The 18,963-nt window shown below is 41.0% G+C and overlaps 1 protein-coding gene across 1 annotated transcript in view; it reads left to right on the forward strand.

Annotated features, from left to right (window-relative positions):
* The first annotated feature begins 7,020 nt into the window (after positions 1 to 7,020).
* The window catches only part of CAPN2 (calpain 2), a 98,683-nt gene continuing 86,740 nt past the window's right edge, over positions 7,021 to 18,963 (forward strand). The window contains exon 1 of the mRNA XM_001367778.5: positions 7,021 to 7,505. Within this exon, the coding sequence (XP_001367815.3) occupies positions 7,269 to 7,505 (237 nt within the window). The 5' untranslated portion in view covers positions 7,021 to 7,268. The remainder of the gene's footprint in view (positions 7,506 to 18,963) is intronic.

Raw genomic sequence — 18,963 nt, forward strand, 5'->3', positions numbered from 1 at the left:
CTAATTGGATGAAAGATTAGGGACTTTCCAAGTTGGGAGGGAGAAAGTAAACAGGTACAATTTCCTGAATTCAGGAAAAGAAGTATCCTATTCTTCCCCAAGTATCTGTAACAAAGATACATGGAAACGATAACTGATTAATCAGTATGCGGTCAGTTTTCAGAAAAGACATATAGGTTACTAGAGAAGTATAGTTATGAGAAAACTCTTTACATCAATTTTAGGATGTGACTGTGTTTCTGGCCAACCTAACTTAGGTCCTTGGTTAAGAGTCTCCAAACTTCAGGTACAGGTACCTGGCACAGTTTCCCAGTCACACAGTACAGTAAGGTTTTCTCCCAATTCCCACTATTGAATAAACTTTTCTCACAAGACAGATTTTGGATTAGGTCCATAATTGAATAGAAAAAGAACTAAACGATCCAGAACTAAATCATATGATAGAATCAGTGTGGGTCACTCAGTTCCCACAATGAACCGCTGTGATAGAGGCTGGCACTAGAGAAAAAGTGCCAGACTGAAACTTCAGGCTGGCACTTTTTCTCTAGTGCCAGCCTCTATCACATCACTTGATTTCCTAATCCTCTCAATTCCTTTGATCTTCTTACACTCAGCAGTAAGCTATGGCAATAACCCAGATGTGAGGTGATGAAGGTACTACTACTACTCACTAGAGTAGTAGTAGTTTCAGAGAAGGGAAGATGTATTAGAGAGATACTCCAATAGTAAAATTGAGATGCCTTGGCAATAGATTGGATTTGGGGGGAGAGGGGAGACAGGGATAGATAATAAAGAATTCATAATGACTCCCAGATTATTAGTCTGAGTGATTGAAAGAATGCTATTGCCCTCAAAGTAATAAGGGGCGGGGGAAGTTTATGGAAAAAGATGATTTTAGATATATTACATTTAATATGCGTGCTGGAAATTTAGTTCAAGATATCTGAAAAGTATTTGGAGAAGTGAGATTGGAGGTCAGCAGAGTCTAGGGAATGGTATCATCCAACACCTTTCATTTCGTAGATGTTTATTATTGAATCACTTTGGTATTTGAGTCACCATCTGGGAGTGTACAGGGTCAAAAAAAGAAGAGTAAACTCAATTGATCCACATAGCTAGATGAGGAAGCTGACCTAGAGTGAAGAAGGCATTTGTCCAGTCACACAGTTGCAAAGCCAAGATTTGAAACTGGCGGAGCCAAAACTAGTGGTTCTTACTTTGGGGTCAATTAGCACAACCCATCTAAAGGGGCTGGGTAAGGGGTGGAAAATAGAACAAGACAGGGCTAGGCTGCGTCAGCACTCACTTGGAGTTGCGGAAGCATTTGCTTTCTGATAACTCTGAATTAGAACTGATTATTCTGATATCTTCTTATTTTAGTTAACTATTTTTGCTGTCTAAGTTCTGGGTTCTGTTGTTTCTAAGTTACTGTAGAATTACAAGTGCAAATAACACCTTCTACATACACTGCCCTAGGATCAAATTCCTGCTGTCCAGCATTAGTAACATCTCTGTAATATAGTCCATCCTACTCCAATTTCAGGATTTTCCCCACCACACCATGATACTCAGTGTCTCTCCTATTCAGCATTCAATAAGGGTTTGATAAGTGAATGAACAAATAAATGAATGAATGAATGAATGAATGAATGAATACAAACAAGCACTGGCTCTGTGTCCAGAACTCCAAAGAAATCAAGATGAACTTAGTGGAATCAAGTAGATTGGCCAAAATAAATGCAATGTAGCCCAATTTTTCTATTCCCTGGGTGTTACAAGAATCTAGTCTTAAGAAACTATGTTGGCAGATGCCTACAGTGTTTCCTTATCTAAATTACTAGAGTAGGTTTATTTGATTTAATAAAGAAGGAACGGCAAGGTGGATTAGATAATGTGTTCAGTTTTATCAGACAGAGAAAAGAGATGTAGTGTTTCTCCAGATATACCATGACAAGTACTTAAATAAAAAAAACTTCGGTCTTGGGTTCAAATTTGGCCACAGACACATACTGGTTGTGACTCTAGACAAGTCACTTCCCCCTATTTGCCTCATTGTGTTATCTGTAAAATGAGCTAGAGAAGGAAATAGCAAACCATTTCTATAGCTTTACCAAGAAAATCCCAAATGAAATCATGAAGAGTTGGACAGGGCCAAAACAATGGAACAATCATATCTATTTATTTATCTGTGGATCTATATACAATGTTTGCGCTCATATATGGTAAAAGCATATGGTACTTCAAGACCTGGAACTCCTTTTTCTCTTTCAGAATTCTCACACAGCTCTGCTTGAACCCAGTGACACTACTGGGCAGATTGCCCAGCCGGATTCTGGAACTTTTCCTCTGCATAGTTTGGTTTCTTCTCTGCCCCAGGGATCGGCTTTCTCGAGTAAAAGTTTAAGTGGAACCACATATGCCTACTTCCTCTTAGATGCTGTGCTTACAATGAAAGAGAGTAGACAATGGGAAAGGAGAGAGGAATTCATTCCTCCCCTCCTGGCTTGTCATGTCTCCAATTTCCCAGAGCTTAGTTATTTAAAGGCCCCAGGGTGTGTCAGAGAAAAGCATTCATGCTACATAAAGGGATCATTGGATGGGGCAAGTTAGTTTAAAACTACAAATTAAACACTTTATGATTGCATTCTGGACTGTCTGTCTTCATCCTGACTTTGTGGGGCATATGACCTAAAGGAAGAAAGAAGTTTCACAAATATGCATTCATTATGCACTCACTAGTCTGTAAGATAGAAGATTAGGGAATAAAGGAAGTACAAAATACTTCCAAAGTTCTAAGATAAGGAAGATCATTTTGATTGGAGGAACACAAAGCAGGAAGGGTCCTTAGAGAGTATCTCCATTTGGGAGTTTTTAATAGAAATGAGAGTGGAAGCTAGTTTCCAAAGAGAATGAACTTTTTCATTCACCCCCCCCCCCCCCAGTTACATGAAAAAAAAAAAACTTTTAATCTTTTGGGTTTTTTTAAATTTAAGCCAAATCTTTCCTCCTCCCGCCTCCTCCTCCTTCTCTTCTATCCTCCCTGAGGTGATGAGTAATCTGATACAGATTTTACATGTGAAATAATTTAAATATTTTTCCATATTAGTCATTTTGTGAAAGAATACTCAAATGAAGAAACAAAATGAAATATAATATGTCTTAGTCTATCTGTGAATAAATTGGTTCTTTCTTTGGAAGTAGGTGGCATTTTTCATGTAGGTCTTTCCAGATTTTTCTGAAATCACAGAATGAGCTTTTTTGAGGACAGATGCAATGAGTTGGAGTTTCCAACCCCAATTTGTTTAAAACTGACTGGTATTACTTGTTTTGGGTTCCTCACACACACAACTTTAAGAAGAGCTTCCTTTAGCTCTAGATGAGAATGGTAAACAGGTAACTTCTGGACCCCTGAAATGAGGTATAGGCTGGGAAGAAGGACAGAGAGGAAAAAGGACAATTTGTGCTCCATACACCAAAATAACAACAATGAATAAATTTAAAAGTGTATTAGAAGAACTGGGGGAGAATAAATTATTCTCAAGGTTCACAATACTTTTATTTTTGCTGTTGAAAGAGGTTTGCAGAACAACAAAGTTGAGAATCACTGGTGTAACACTCAGAGTACTAATTTAGTTGGAGTCAGGAAGACTTGGTTAGGTTCAAATCCTGAATCAGATACTTAAGTTCAGGGGTCCCCAAACTACTGCCCACAGGCCCCATGCAGCCACCTGAGGCCATTTTTCCAGCCCCCACCACACTTCTGGAAGGGGCACCTCTTTCATTGGTGGTCAGTGAGAGGAGCACAGGATGCATCCACATAAAATGAGGAGGTTAGACCACTAGATCAATGTATCGAACTCAAATAGAGAAGAGGGCCAATAACCATACATAATAATTCTTATGGGCTACACATTAATCCAGTTTTAAGAGATAAGGGAATCTATGCTTTACTGTATTTTAATTTATATTTTTAACATTCCCAATTAAATTTTGTTAAACCCTTACCTTCCATCTTAGAACCAATACTATTTATTGGTTCCAAAGCAGAAGATAAGAAAGGGATAGACAATGGGGGTTAAGTGATTTTTCCTGGGACACGCAGCCAGGAAGAATCTGAGGTCAAATCTGAACCCAGGACTTCCAATTTCCAGGTTTGGCTTTCAATCCACTAATCGATCTTAATGTTCCTTTCCCCTCCAATTAAATTTTAACATGATTCGGGCAGTATTTTGCTACCTCTGGACTGGAAGATCTCAAAAGTTCTTCTCAGATCTAAATCTATGATCCCATGGCACTGATCCTTAAGGTAAAAACTAAGATGTACAACCAGATTTTTTTACACTAGAGCCAGCACACATTCCATGGCCCCAAATATATGAGTAGCATTAAAAAAAAAAAATAGAGCACCAGAGCCACAGACCACCATAGTTGACAGAGGGCTATACTTGGAATCAGGAAAACCTGGATTGAAATTTCACTTCAGATACTTACAGACCATGTAATCCTAGGCAAATCATTTAATTTTTCTATGCCCCAGTTTCCTCCTCTGTAAAATGGAGAATTTTAAAATAGCACCTACCTTACAGGATCATTGTGGAGCTCAAAAAATGGTTTATAGACTTCGAGATGGGTAGAATCTTAGAGGCTCATGTTACAAATAAGGAAAGCAAAGTTAAGAAAGATTGACTTGCTCAGGTAGTTTCTGAGATTATTTGAACCCTGACCATCCTGATCTCATGTCCAAGCCTATGATGCCTCACAGCAAATGTTTATGGAGCAGTGCAGCCTCTGCAGTGGAGAGACAGCTCAGCACTTGGCAGGACATGCAAGATTTAGTCCCCACTCTGTAAAAGGGAATTCTTTGTTCTCTTTGAGTTTATACTTGTGAAAGGGAATCCTTTATTCTCTTTGTCTATTTTGAGTTAACACTGGTTAACAATAACTTAAGTACCCCTACTCAGTAACTCACTAGACTGAAGATAGGATTAACTCTCCTTTGTCTACTTTTAAATTGAATCAACAAAAGATGGAACACCCTACTTAGTACTAGGTGAGATTTAGACATTTCACAACCTTAGCTGTGAATTCTTGAGAAGGTTGATCCCACAGACACTGCAGAGTTAGACAATTTGGAAACTGTGATTGGCCCCTGTGAAAAGGGGAAGGGACAAGAAGTCACCATAAATGCAAGCCTGGAACTCTCTCAGAGCAGATTGTCTTTGAGAAGATAGTCTGAAGAGATTGTCTTCTGGAGATAGTGATAGTCTTAGATAGTGGAGACTACTGCTTGTGGGCTCAGAGCTCAGCTTCTACTTGGACTCTGACTCTTGGACTACTTCGTTGGGTGAGTAAAGAGCTGACCCCTTTCCTAGCTTCTGGAGAGACTAGTTTCCATCTTGGAGGAGGCTGTGTGGTTTTCCTGGTTGAGAGCTAATTAATCCCTACCTGGATTAGGCAGATCTGGAGAAAAACATTTACATTGATAGGATAGATAACTTCTCTATTCCCCCTCACATTTCTCTTCTTTATTGTTTTCTCTCTATTTGTAAATATTTGTAAATAAATTTCTGACTCAAAATAAAATAAATACTGGTGATCACATAATTTCATATAATCATCATCCAACCATTAATTTTAACCTTTACAACTCTCAGTAACTAGCTATGTGACCTTGGACATGTCACTTTATCCCTGGGACTTTGATTTCCTCATTTATAAAATTCAATGAGTCTTATCATTGTTCCTTTAGATTTTTTGTTTTGTTTTGTTTCTCTAGTGAAAGCCTACTGAGCTGTATAGTAGTATCTTCTGGTAAGATGGAAACTTGGGTTTTCTTCCCTCTAAATCAAGCACTCATCCATCAGTGGCATTATATATTCAAAGTACTTTGCCAACTTTAAAGCAGGAGTTTTTAACCTCATTTTGTGTCATGACCCCCAGAATGTGCTGTTAAAATTTTAATAACCCACTGGAGGAAGTGAGAAGGAATGTAAGCATTACACATTTAAAAAATTAATCTTTATTATTAATATTTTCTCCATCACTTTCTTAAGTCAAAACCAAACAATAAATCAAGCTCTGATTTGTAGTTTTCCCTATCTCTTAGGTATAAATGCTCAACCAGGAAATTTAACAGCAGCTAGTTAGAGCTGGCTTCAGCATACTCTTGCATCCTTCGGACTCCATTCTCAGAATATAGCTTTTAAATGCATAAAGTCAACTACATGGATTACAAAGGAAATAAATTATGTTGACATATGGTCCATTTATATTATATCATACATAGTCATATTATATAATTATACATTATAACATACATGTTATGTGTACTATTATATATTTATGTCATATTATAATAATGGTATGTGCTTATATAATTATATATTATAGTATATTATTATATGACTTATAGTGTATCATTAATTACATGGCATATAATTATATAGTATAATATACATATATTTATTGTACATGCATAAATTCATATATATTTTATATAGAGATTTTATATTTACATATATTTTCATTTAACATATATATGCAAATTAAATTCCATGGACCCCACTACCTTAGATATGTATTATTAAAAACAATAACAGCAAGCATTTAAATTATAGCATTTTAAGGTGTGCAACATATTTTACAAATATAATCTCATTTTATTCACACATCATCTCTGAGAGGTGTTATTATTAGTTCCATTTTACAGATGAAGAAACTGCGGCAAAGGTAGGTTAAATAACTTGCCCTGGGTCAAGCAGCCCGTAGGATTTGAATTTAGGTCTCTTTGACTCCAGGTCCAGTGCTCTTAATACTGCATGACCTTTCCCTAACTCAGTGGAGGACCCCAGTGGGCCTGGGGGTTGGAGAGCAACTTCCCAAGCGATGGGAAGCAGGCTGGGGGGGTGGAAGGGTCGGTGCTCCGTGCTCCGTGCGAGCTCGAGCCCAGGCTGCCCGCAGAGGGCAGCACAGTCGGTGGAGAGGCCGGTCCGTGGGCCTTGGCTCCTCCCCCAATGCCTTTGGGCCGGGAGTCCGGTTGCAGAGCGGAGCGGAGTTAGAAGACAAAGCCACACCCAGCCCTCTGCGGCGGGTGAGCTGGAGGTGCTCTTCCCTCTCTGGGTGACTCACCCCATCCGTACGCACCCTAGCAGCCCCAGCTCCAGTGTACCCCTGCGCCTCCCTCCTGCAGCCTCCTTCTCCCTCTGAGCTTCCCCTGCGCTTTCTGAGCCCCATTTCCCAGGCCGTGGCAGCCGCCCAAGACCGGAGCCATGTCGGGCATCGCAGCCAAAGTGGTGAGAGATCGAGAGGCGGCGGCCGGCCTGGGCACTCATGAGCAGGCGGTCAAGTACCTCAACCAGGACTATGAGACACTTCTCAGCGAGTGCCTTGAGGAGGGCAAACTCTTCCAGGACCCTCACTTCCCAGCAATTGGATCTTCCCTGGGGTTCAAGGAACTGGGGCCGTACTCGAGCAAAACTCAAGGCATCGTTTGGAAGAGACCCACGGTAGGCAGAGTCCTGGCCAGATGAGGGGGGCGGGAGAGGGGACTGGTAAAGCAGGGAGACGGGACCCGAACCCCTCCGTCCTCCAGCAAAGCCTTAATTAAAGAGTAAGTGCTAAGAGAGGTCCATCGGTATTCTAGTTTATATCTCTAGTTGGTATTCCCCCTGTGCCTAACCCCGGAATCTGCATACTATACATACTTGTTATTAAATGGTGGTTGGATTGAATTGGAATGGATTGAAATGAATTAAATTATCCATCCATGCTAGGGCTTGTCCTGGCCCTCACTGTTAGCTAACACTATTAAGTCAAAAGCCCTGTTAACTGCCCTGAGAAATTAGCAAAGTGCACAGAGAGGGCGGGGCGGCAGGGTGTAGGCTCTGCTCCCTGAGAGATGGATGGAAGAGAATCCAAGCGGAAGGAGATGGGAAGCCCGAAAGGGACGTCAGCTGCCCCAGTAGAAAGCTGCCAACCAGAGTTCAGCTTTTTCCAACATCTGGCCTGCTTACTCTGCAGCAGGAACTGGCGTTACTCTTCTTTGTAAAGTACTTGTCCCTTGAGGGACCCTGGATTCTAGGAGGCCTGGAACACAGATTATCTATTTTTCCTCCGCACATCCAGAGCAAGACTTTCCAGGGCTAGCCAGGCTGTTATCTCTCCTTTGCATCAACACAGTCGACATTAACCAGGGGGAAACCGACTAAGAGCTAGGCTAGGGAGCTACTCAGAGGTTTGGGATACCCTGTGGTGGGTCAAAGTCTGGAGAAAAAGGAACATCAACAAATATTTGAGGAGCAATGGAACCAGGGCAGGAAGACTAGGGAATACTGAATCTAGTCCCATCTCTATCCCTGACTAGTAGGGCTCATCACTGAATCGCTCTTTGGACCTCAGTTTCCTTATCTGTAAATTTCATTCATCTCTGTTGGTTGAGAGAGTGCTTTGTTTCTTCAATGAAAGCCAGTACTTTAAATGGAAATAAATCTGGGCCACGAGAGATAATCCAAGGACTAGTTTTCAATGATCCCTCCCACTTTCCCAGACTCCAAGGCTTCTCTCTACTGTTGCCTCTTTTGCCAAGGTTCCTAGTTCCCAAACTCATCATCCTCCAGGCCAGCAGACTAGCTGGTCCCTGGGCATATTCTGCCTTCTCTTGTAAGGAAAGTAGTGAGATTTTGCAGGTAAGTGGCATGACCAGTAGGAAGATTCTAGAACTTTGGAAGAGGTTTAAGCTGGGAGAAAGACAGTTGGGGATCTCTGGAGGTACCTGCTGTAGTTTTCTTGGAGTCTATCCTTTTCCCTGGTTTCCTGATTTTCTGGTTAGCTGTTTTACATCGAGACTATCCCTGGAGAACCTGATCCAGCTACAAGACCGTGAGATCAAGTCTGAATCCTTTTGGATCTAAGACCTTCCCTGGGTTTAGCAAATCCTGACACAGGATTCTTTTCCTTAATTCTATCAAAGAGGGGTATAAGTGAGAGTTAAGATTAGGGATTGTAAATTTGTGTTAGGGAAAAATAGAGTAGGGAATTTCTAAGAAATCCCTTTGCAGGGATTATTAGATCTGGTGGGGATAGAGTAAATTAGATTAGAAAACCCCAAATCCCCTTTCCACCTTTTCTGTATGTATTAAATCCACCTGTCCAGTATATATATATATATATATATATATTTGACTACCCTTCCCCAAACCAGTTTACTGGCCCTAAACATCATACCTGAACCTAATAGTTACGTTAGATAATATTGATAAATAGTTTATTTGCTTACAACACTTCCCAATGGGGATATCACCTAGGGTCTGAATCCCTTCCATTTTTAAATTATTCTTCAACATTCCATTTTCCAGGACTGAATGAGGAATTCGGGGAAATCCTTCAAGATCATTCTTCTGTGCCTTTCTCTTGCTCCATTTTCTCATTTCCCCCCAAAACATAGCTGTGGTAACTGTGGTAACCTTGCTGAGGCCCTCTTAGGAATGAAACAGATTAGCCTTTTATTCTGGTTGTTATGAATGGTCCTTACTCCAGAATTCAGTGGTTGATCAGGCATCTCTGACCTACATTATGGACTTTGCCAGTTTGAGAAAGGAAGGCAAAGTCATGAAAAAGTTTTCTGAAACTACAAAGAATGATCCTTAACAATAAGGATTGTTCCTACAATCAGCATAGGGCATTTGGGCTGTACCCCTCAAGCTGATAGTAGATAGTAGAGAGTCTGGAAGAGGTGGTTCTGCTTTTCATTCTAGAAAGGTTCCCAATTTCAGCTCTCCAAACCACTATCTTCTTCCCTTAGCCTTAAGGCTGCCATGCATCCCTACAGGGTTCACCATGCCTTTTATGCCCCTTGGGAGGCCCCTGCCCACCCACCCTCCCTCTGGGTCTCCAATTAGCTATCTAACCTGTAACAGAATCCTGGAGATCAGTGGGGGATAAATTGCTGCTGACCATACCAGCAGCTATCTACTGTGCCCCTTAGTAAACTCAACCCTAATGCTTTCTAGTCACTATTTTTCTCTGCCTTGCTTTCTACTTCATCCTTTAAGGACCTTTCTCTATTGGGATATTAGTGGCAAGATCACTAGATTTAGAATCAGGGTATGGGTTCAAATTCTGCCTCTGCTACTTACTACCTCATGGCCACCAATAGCCCTATAATTTGGATTCTTTGGTGATAATAATGTCCCAGGATTTACAACCATATAGCATCACTGAAACAGGAATGATGCTAAGAAAAATGGATCTCATGGTAGAAAAGCAGAAGAACACATGATTTATCACTTGTTGGGTATATGATTTGGAGTTTTGGTTTTATAAGACTGTTGTGGGGTTCAGAGGTAAACCCCTGAGGCTAAGGAAGGATACCTTTTGCAAGAATGCAAGACTCCAAAACTTGGCTTAAAAATAAAGAGAAATTTATTAATTTGGAAAGTAATGTTGAATCTGACCAGGAGGCAGCATAGGTGGAAGCCTGCCTCCTAGGTGGAACAATATGGGTGGAAGAGTTGCTCCTCAGGAGGACAGCAAAATAGCATAAGTGGAGCAACCTGGAGGGTTGCTCTCAGAATGCCTCAATTCTGGGGGTTTTGTATTCTTTTACTGCAGTAAGGACTTGACTCTGGGACTAGGGATTGGGGAGGAGGTTTGTAGGAAGGCTTGGGGGTGGTTCTTGGCTTTTGGAGGACAAATGGATAAGGTCCTTTGTCCATCTCAAATCAATGGGACAATCAAAGGAAGTAATCCTCTCAGGGTCAGATGTTTTGGGTTGGGAATCAGAGGGTGTAAGGGAGCAAAGGAATTTCCCTGATAATAGTTTGCCCATGCCAAGATTATTCACAAAAATGAATGCCATGGAAATTGGTTTTGAGTGATCATCCATGTTAACTTGGAAATAACACAGAACTACTAAAGTAGTCAGAAAAATTAAGTCTTTAATAAGGAGAGATAGGTCCAGTTATTGGCTACTATCACAGAGCCAAGCACCAAAAACCGAGTCAACACCCTGGGGCTCCAGGGAAGAATCCCTGGGAAAATTCACCACACTAGATGATTCTCCAAAGAACAGTAGATCTTGGAGAACTTATAGACCATTTGGGGTACTAAGGACAGGGAAGTATATCAAAAGACAGCTGGAATCATTGAAAGTACAAAACAGTTACCCAAAGACAATCTAGCATTTTCTTGTTCTAGGCAGTTTACTTCTAGGCTAAGCTTACTGGCAATCTTCAGAGTCCATATGCAAAATAAATGTTCTATATAGACAGTGAGCTCTTTCTAAGTACTGTATGAGTTCTTGTTCTGTCATTCAGTCATGCTCAACTTTGGAACACCAGCACCTGAACCACTCATCAGCCTCTTACAGTATTATACATGTACTAATGACCCAATTCAATGGATCGCCCATTCTGATGCATGTTATAGTTTGAATAATGAACATTACTTTCATCAATTTATTGTATATTTTGGAGGACCTGGGATCAAATCTGGGTCTCAGGCACTTCCTAGCTACGTGACCTTGGGCAAGTCACTTAACCCCATTGCCTGACCCTTACCACTCTTCTGCCTTGGAACCAATCCACAGTATCAATTCTAAAAGAGGCAGAAGAATGGTAAGGGCCAGGCAGTAGGGGTTAAGTGACTTGGGTTAAGTGGCTTTTATTGTGTGTGTCCTGAGGCTGAGCCCCCGTAGTATTCATTATATAGCCTGATACCATTTATATGTTATCATCTCAACCCATGGTATCTAGAAGACCTCAGTGAGTATGGAGTTGCTTGCTATCCTGCCTCTGGACTTTGGGGGATGTTCTTCATGATCATGGCAGGTATCTTTGGCTAGATCTCTGTTTTATGCTTGGAACTCTTTGATCTTTAGATAAAGTATAGAGAAGGCTGACTTTGGAATCAAAGGAAATGGGTTCAAATCCTGCTGCTCATTACTCAAATAAACTTACACAACTTGCTTAGGCCAGATGTTTCCTCATATGTAAAATGAGAAGGTTGTGCTGGATAGCCTCTGAGATCCCTTCCAGCCGGTAACCTATTCTCATCTTTACTGTTCTTTTTCTTTGTATACTCCTGTGCTTAACCTAATGCCTGGCACATAATTGGTGCTTAATAAATGCTTGTTAACTGACTGCGTGGGAGGTATCTTGTCAGAAGAAAATCTTTAATGTAAACTTTGTTCTGTTAAGTGCATTTTTTAAATTTTAAACAAAAAAAATTTATTAAAAATTTTTTTTTCATTAAAAAAAAGGTAAGGGCCTTGGGACAGCTAGGTGGCTCACTGGATAGAGAGCCAGGCCTGGAGAGAAGGAACTTAACCCTATTTCTGAACCTTACCATTCTTTTGCCTCTCTTAGAATTGATACTATGTATTGGTTCCAAGGTAGGAGAGTGGTAAGGGCCAGGCAATTGGGTTTAAATGGGTCATACAGCTAGGAAGTGTCTGAGATCAGATTTGAACACAAGACCTTCCATCTCCAGGCCTGAGTCTCTATCCCCTGAGCCATCCAGATAATCCATCAAATGCATTAAAAAAAAAATATTGTCTCTTCTCTGCACTTCAGACCACTGTGTGACAATGAAGATATAGTCTGCTCTAAAAATCATCTGCAAAGGACTCTTCCTTGTCTGATGTTTTCATTAAAAATTTCCTTGATTCACAGATACAGGGATCATTCTCATAAATATTGGTCTCTTGATATAATGTGACTTATCTGAGGGCAGGAACTACTTAACTTTTTGTTTGTTTCTCCAGCACATAGCACAATGCTTGGCATATAGTAGCCATTTAATAAATGTGTGTTGATCAACTGATTAATGAGAACATAGATAGATGGTTCAGTAGTTGCTGATGTCTTCTTTTCAAATCCCTTTTTTCTCCTAATGATAGCATCTTGATTTTCCCCCACAGTGGTTTAGCATCTTACCCTCTGAGTGATCTTCAAACTTGCTCCCTTAAAGCTTTCAAAACTGTCTTGCTAAGAGCAGCTGGGTATTTTCAGTGAACTGAGAGCCAGGCCTAGAGATAGGAGGTCCTAGGTTCAAATCTGGCCTCAGACACTTGTTGTGGGACTTTGGGCAAGTCACTTAATCCCCATTTCCTAGCCCTTACTGTTCTATTGCCTTGGAACTAATACGCAGTATTGATTGTAAGACAGAATGTAAAGGTTTAAAAAAAATTTTGTGTTGTTCCAGCCCAGACTTCTGTTTGTACTTGATCTGATCCAACTTCATCTTCTTAAGTGCCATTTTTCATCCAGACACTGTATTGAGGGATTGAATCCAAAAGTTATAGCTCTATTGTCGTCAGCCATGAGAAAGCATCCTAAAAGTGCTGACAGTTGTATTTTATTGTCTATTTGTTGTTCTCTTCCCAGAGTAATATTCAAATAGCACTAGTTACTCCTTGTTGCCTTTATCTACCTTTTGTGAAGTTGTCTCAAAATCACATGAATTTGGAGAAGTTAACAAGATTATGGTCCCCTCCTCTGAGTCATCCAGTTTAAAGAATGTTACAAAACTGTCCCCTTTTCCTTCTCTCCTCAGTGTCCCCCAGCCCCCTTGAGTTAACCTTCATTGTCACCTGTTATCTCTAGATCCCTTCCTCCAATTGTCCAGACTCTCTTCTGTCTTCGAACCAAAACACATTGATTCTAAGACAGAAGGTAAGTACTTAAAAAACAAAAAACAGGTTTTAGCCCTTTGCTCCTGTTTTTCATTTTCTTCAAACTGTATATTAATTGGGCTAAAAACCAAAAATGGTGTTCTTAGCTATGAAGAGCCTTGAACCTAGTTTGTTTTGCAACCACACACCCTGCTAAATAAATCATTTATCTGGAAGATTCTGGGGTTTTGTTATTTACCCATACCAGCAATCTCATCTACAAATGAAATGATCAGTCTTAGTTGGCCTGAAGACAAGCTTTCTGATGTCCTCCATCTTGTTGAGTAAATATTACAAATAGTGTCACCTTTATTTTATTGTTTAGTTGTGTCCAACTCTGACTTCATGGACTGCAGTTATCTGTGGGGCTTTCTTAGCAAGGATACTGGAGTGGCTTGCCATTTTGTTCTATGGATCCAATGGATTCCTTTGTCAGGCAGAGGTTAAGTGACTTGCCCAGGGTCACACAGCTAGTAAGTAAGTGGCTGAGGCTGGATCTAAACTCAAGTCTTCCTGAGTCCAGGCCCATTGCCCTTAACTGCTGAACTATGGCTGCTTCTGTCTTTCCTATTTTACAGTTAAAGAAATGGATGGCCAGAGAAATTAGAACAAAGTCAGGGACAGCTAAGTGGCTTAGAAGATAGAGAGTCACTTAAAGAAACAGATGGTCACAGCAATTAAGAGACCAAGGTCTGGGACAGCTAGGTGGCTTAGTGTAAAGAGCCTGAAGATGAGAGGTTCAAATCTAGCCTCAGACACTTCCTAGCTGTGTGATCCTGGACAAGTCACAACCCTAATTTCCTTGACTCTTACTGCTTTTCTGCTTTGGAACTGATACTTAGTATTTTGATTTTAGGATAGAAAATAAAGGGAGAGGAAGACAGACAGAGACAGAGAGAAAAAGAAAGAGGGAAGGAGACAGAAAGAGGATGAGGGTGGGAGAAAGTGTATGTATGTATGTGTGTGTGTATGTGTGAGAGAGAGAGAGAAACAGAGACTGAGACAGAGAGAGAGAGGGAGAGACAGAGAGACTGAGGCAGAAGTGTGGGGGAGGTTCATCCAACAAGGGAGCAAAAGAGCCACTGCTTGAATCCAAGTTCTGTGACTTCAGTTCTAGAGTTCTTGGTACTCCGTCTTGCTTTTGTGGCAAGCTGATTCTGATAAACATTTTGTTATAGAGACTGCTACAGTCAGTTCTAGAGTTCTTGGTACTCCGTCTTGCTTTTGTGGCAAGCTGATTCTGATAAACATTTTGTTATAGAGACTGCTACAGTCAGCCAGATAAATGCTAGACCAGCAGGTTTCTGTGCAAAATTTGTTCCATTTGCCTGAGTAGAGATGTGCAGCTTCTGCCCTGTCATCACCAAAGGGAGGCTTTCCTGCAATGCACTGATTGGATGAAAGGAGGCATCAGCCCTGGTGCAGAATGTGATTCAGAAACCATCTCCATGTTTAACTGGCTTGAGGAGAGGCAGAGACCAGGACAGAACCCAGGCTTAGGCTAGGACATCCTCCGGGAATACTAAAAGAGGGCATGAACTTGCAGGGCTGGAATGAACACACAACACACACACACACACACACACAGGTGCAAAATTCATGGTGAGCTCAGGCAACCTTGGAGGGGCAGACCAGCTCCTACTGCCTTGTTGTGCAATCTATGAATAAAGACTAGCTCAGATTTAAATTCTCACTTCCTCTGGCTCTGGGAGGCACCCATTTAGTACCAGGAAACTGACACACCCTATTCTTCTGATAACAAGTCCTAAGGCTGAATTCTTCTGAACCTGAGTTCTTTTGCCACTTTACTCTTTGAGGAATAGGAGGTAAATCTTTCAACTTCTCTGGATCTCAGTTTGCTTATCTGTAAAATCAAAGAGTTGGATCAGATGCTCTCTTATGCCAGTTCTAACGGTAGATGAGTGATCAACAAGCACTCACTAAACACCTGCAATGACTTCTAGCACTGTGACCCTGGGCAAGTCACTCAACCCCCATTGCCTTGCCCCTTCTGCTCTTCTGCCTTGGAACTGTGTGAAGTGGAAATTGAGGAGATCTTGAAAATATCAAAGTGTCAATATGGAATCTAGAAACTCCAAACCTGTAGCCTAGACAAGACTCTTCTTGTCTCCAGAAGCCTCCCAGTATATCATACCCTCCTTCCGAGGATCGAACCTTCAGGTTTCAAGACTGACACACTGCCTACTGTGCTAAAGAGTCAATCGGCTTGGGCTTAGCGTCCACCTCAAGTGGATTGTCTTTACCCTAGGGTCCACTATTCAGTCTGAAACTGCTCGCCTGAGATTCCCTTCAGAGTAGATACTCACAGGAACAAGGAACAAGTACAAGCTTTGGGGTCTGGGGAGACCAGGGAGAACCATCACTTAAAATGTAATACTTTATTGAGAGAGAGACAGAGAGATCTGGCCATGTCTGCCTCTGAGGTAACAGGGACCAGACTGACTAGAACTTAATACAGTCTACCTATATCATTATTATTAGAGGATACAAATTATTAGTATTAAAGTATACAAAATGTCCTCTGGTTTTTCCACTCTTCTGTCTTAGAATTGATACTAAGAATAAGATATGTATAAACCAGTGGAATTGCTCGTCAGCTGTGGGAAGTGGGGAAGGAGAGAACAGGAACCATGTAATAACTCCCGGGAAAATATTCTATTTTTTTTTAATTTGAATTTATTTATTTAGTCAATTTAGAACATTATTCCTTGGTTACAATAATCACATTATTTCCCTCCCTACCCTCCACCCACCCTTCCTGCCGCAGACACGCAATTCCACTGGGTATTACTTGTATCCTTTTTCAGAATCTATTTCCATGTTGTTGTTTGCACCAGGATGTTCATTTAGAGTCCACATCTCCAACCATATCCCTTTGACCCATGTATTCAAGCAGTTGTTTTTCTTCGGTGTTTTTACTCCCACAGCGTTTCCTTTGAATGTGGATAGTGTTCTTTCTCATAGATCCCTCTGGGTTGCTCATGCTCACTGCATATGGAGAAGTTCATTACATTCGATTGTACCACAGTGTATCAATCTCTGTGTACAATGTTCTCCTGGTTCTGCTCTTTTGACTCCGCATCAATTCATGGAGGTTGTTCCAGTTCCCATGGAATTCCTTTACTTTATTATTCCTTTGAGCACAATAGTATTCCATCACCAACATATACCGCAACTTGTTCAGCCTTTCCCCAGTTGAAGGGCATCCCCTCATTTTCCAATTTTTTGCCACCACAAAGAGTGCACCTATGAATATTTTTGTACATGTCTTTTTACAGGAAAATATTCTTAAAAAATAAAGTAATATGAATGTTCTTCAAAAAATTAAAAATAAATTTTTAAAAAAAGAATACTGAGAGAAGTTAAGGGTTTAAAAAAACACTATCCATAGGTTCCAATTTCAGCCTTATAACCCCCTGAGATAAGTGATATTCTTGATATTTTGTGGTTGAGGAAACTGGGGCAGGCAGAGGAATAAATGACTTGCCCAGAGTCACAAAGCTAGATAGTGTCTGTGGCAGAATTCTACCCTCCTGACTTAATTTAAGATCTCTTTCAACTATACCTCACACATAGAAAACATCAAAGAATAACACCAAAGAGTTCAGTATAGAAGTAGTAACCAGGGAGAAGAGAGATGAACAACAAATCAGGAAAGACTTCAAAGAGGAGGTGGAACCTAGCTGAGAATGAGTAAGGATTAGGTAGGTGAAAAGGGGGGAAAGAGGATTCCTGTCAGAGGAAGACGGTTAGTGAAGTGTATAATAATGGGGTCCCTGGAAAGGAAGTCAGAAAAATATAAATAGTTCCCCAGCTGGCTTAGGGGATGCCAGGTACTGTACAGGTTTCTGGGTAGACAAGCAAATAGAAAGACAGTACCGGCCCTCTAGGAGCTTATATTCCATTGGGGGAAGGCTAGAGAATCAGAATGAAAGCCTTGAGAGAGGACCAACACCCTGACACTTTTGTGACTGGACACATCATTTCCCTCAGTCAGCATGAGTTTCCTCCTCCATAGAAAGGCATGATAGCACTTGCACAGGGTGGTTGTAAGTTGTAAAATACTCTAGGAATCCCAGCTATTATTATGGTGAACCACAGAGACTATTCAGTCCAACCCTCTTTCTCTGCCCCTTAAATACAAGTCAGGTAATCTAGATTTTGTTTAAAGGCTTTGAATGAAGACTCAGTCCCTCCCTAAGTAACCCATTCCAGGACAGGGCAGCTTTCTTTAGTAGGAAAGACACTGTTTTTCCTTAACATCAAACCTTCCTTTTAATCTTTGAAACCTAAATCTGTTCTTCCTGATTCCAAGCAGCTGAGGCTATAGTCAGGAAAACCTGAGTTCCAGCTGTGTGACCCTGGAATGCCTCTTAATCTCTCTGCCTCAGTTTCCCCAACTGTAAAATGGGGTATCAACATGGAAAAACACAGAACCACTAAAGTAGTCATAAAACCAAATTTTTAAACAGGAAAAGAGACAAGTCTTTAATATTTGGCCACCACACAGAGTCAAAACTCTGGGGCCCTGGGGACACTGTCTTTGAGAGAATTACCACCAAAGTTGAGTCTCCCAAGAATAATAGAATATAGGGATCTTGTATGCCTTTTGGAGAGCTAAGGACAGGGTAGTATGATTGACTGGTTTTACAATGGCTACAAGGAAATGAGAAGTCCAGGGCTGGAGAGGCAGATGCTTTACAGTAGATACAAAAGGAAGAGTTCATCCCAGGGCTGGACTGCCTGGGAAAGGACTTTGATACCATGGGAGAAACTTCTAAGACAAAAAGGGCACTTAAGATTTGATTACTTCTACTAGTCTTACCTAAACTGGGATCCTTAAGTACTTTAAGTTTTATTGTTTAGTTTAGCCAGGGCTCAGATCAATCTGGGACTTCCCTCAAGGCAACTTCCCAAGGGATAAGGGCAAAATTGGGGTTCCCCAAAACCCAGTTGGTTGGGGAGCATAACAACCCCTAATCTCTGTGGGGTTGTTGAGAGAATTAAATTATATATTTGCAAAGTGCTTAACATAGTGCTTGGCACCTAGTGGGTGCTTAATAAATGCTTGTTTCCTCTCTTCTTTCTTACCTTCCTTCCCACTACTGTGGGAAGTACACACCCAAGTTTGTAGGGGGGGTATCCCCAAGAATAGGAGGTTCAAATCTCCATTCTGTCCAAGATAATGAAAGAATTTTATTTAAAGAAGAGCTTTAAGGTGGTCTACTAGCCTAATCGTGATCAGGGTTTACATCTTTATTGAGGATCTGGGG

This window comes from Monodelphis domestica, chromosome 2 (genome assembly GCF_027887165.1).
Source record: "Monodelphis domestica isolate mMonDom1 chromosome 2, mMonDom1.pri, whole genome shotgun sequence".
NCBI lineage: Eukaryota > Metazoa > Chordata > Mammalia > Didelphimorphia > Didelphidae > Monodelphis > Monodelphis domestica.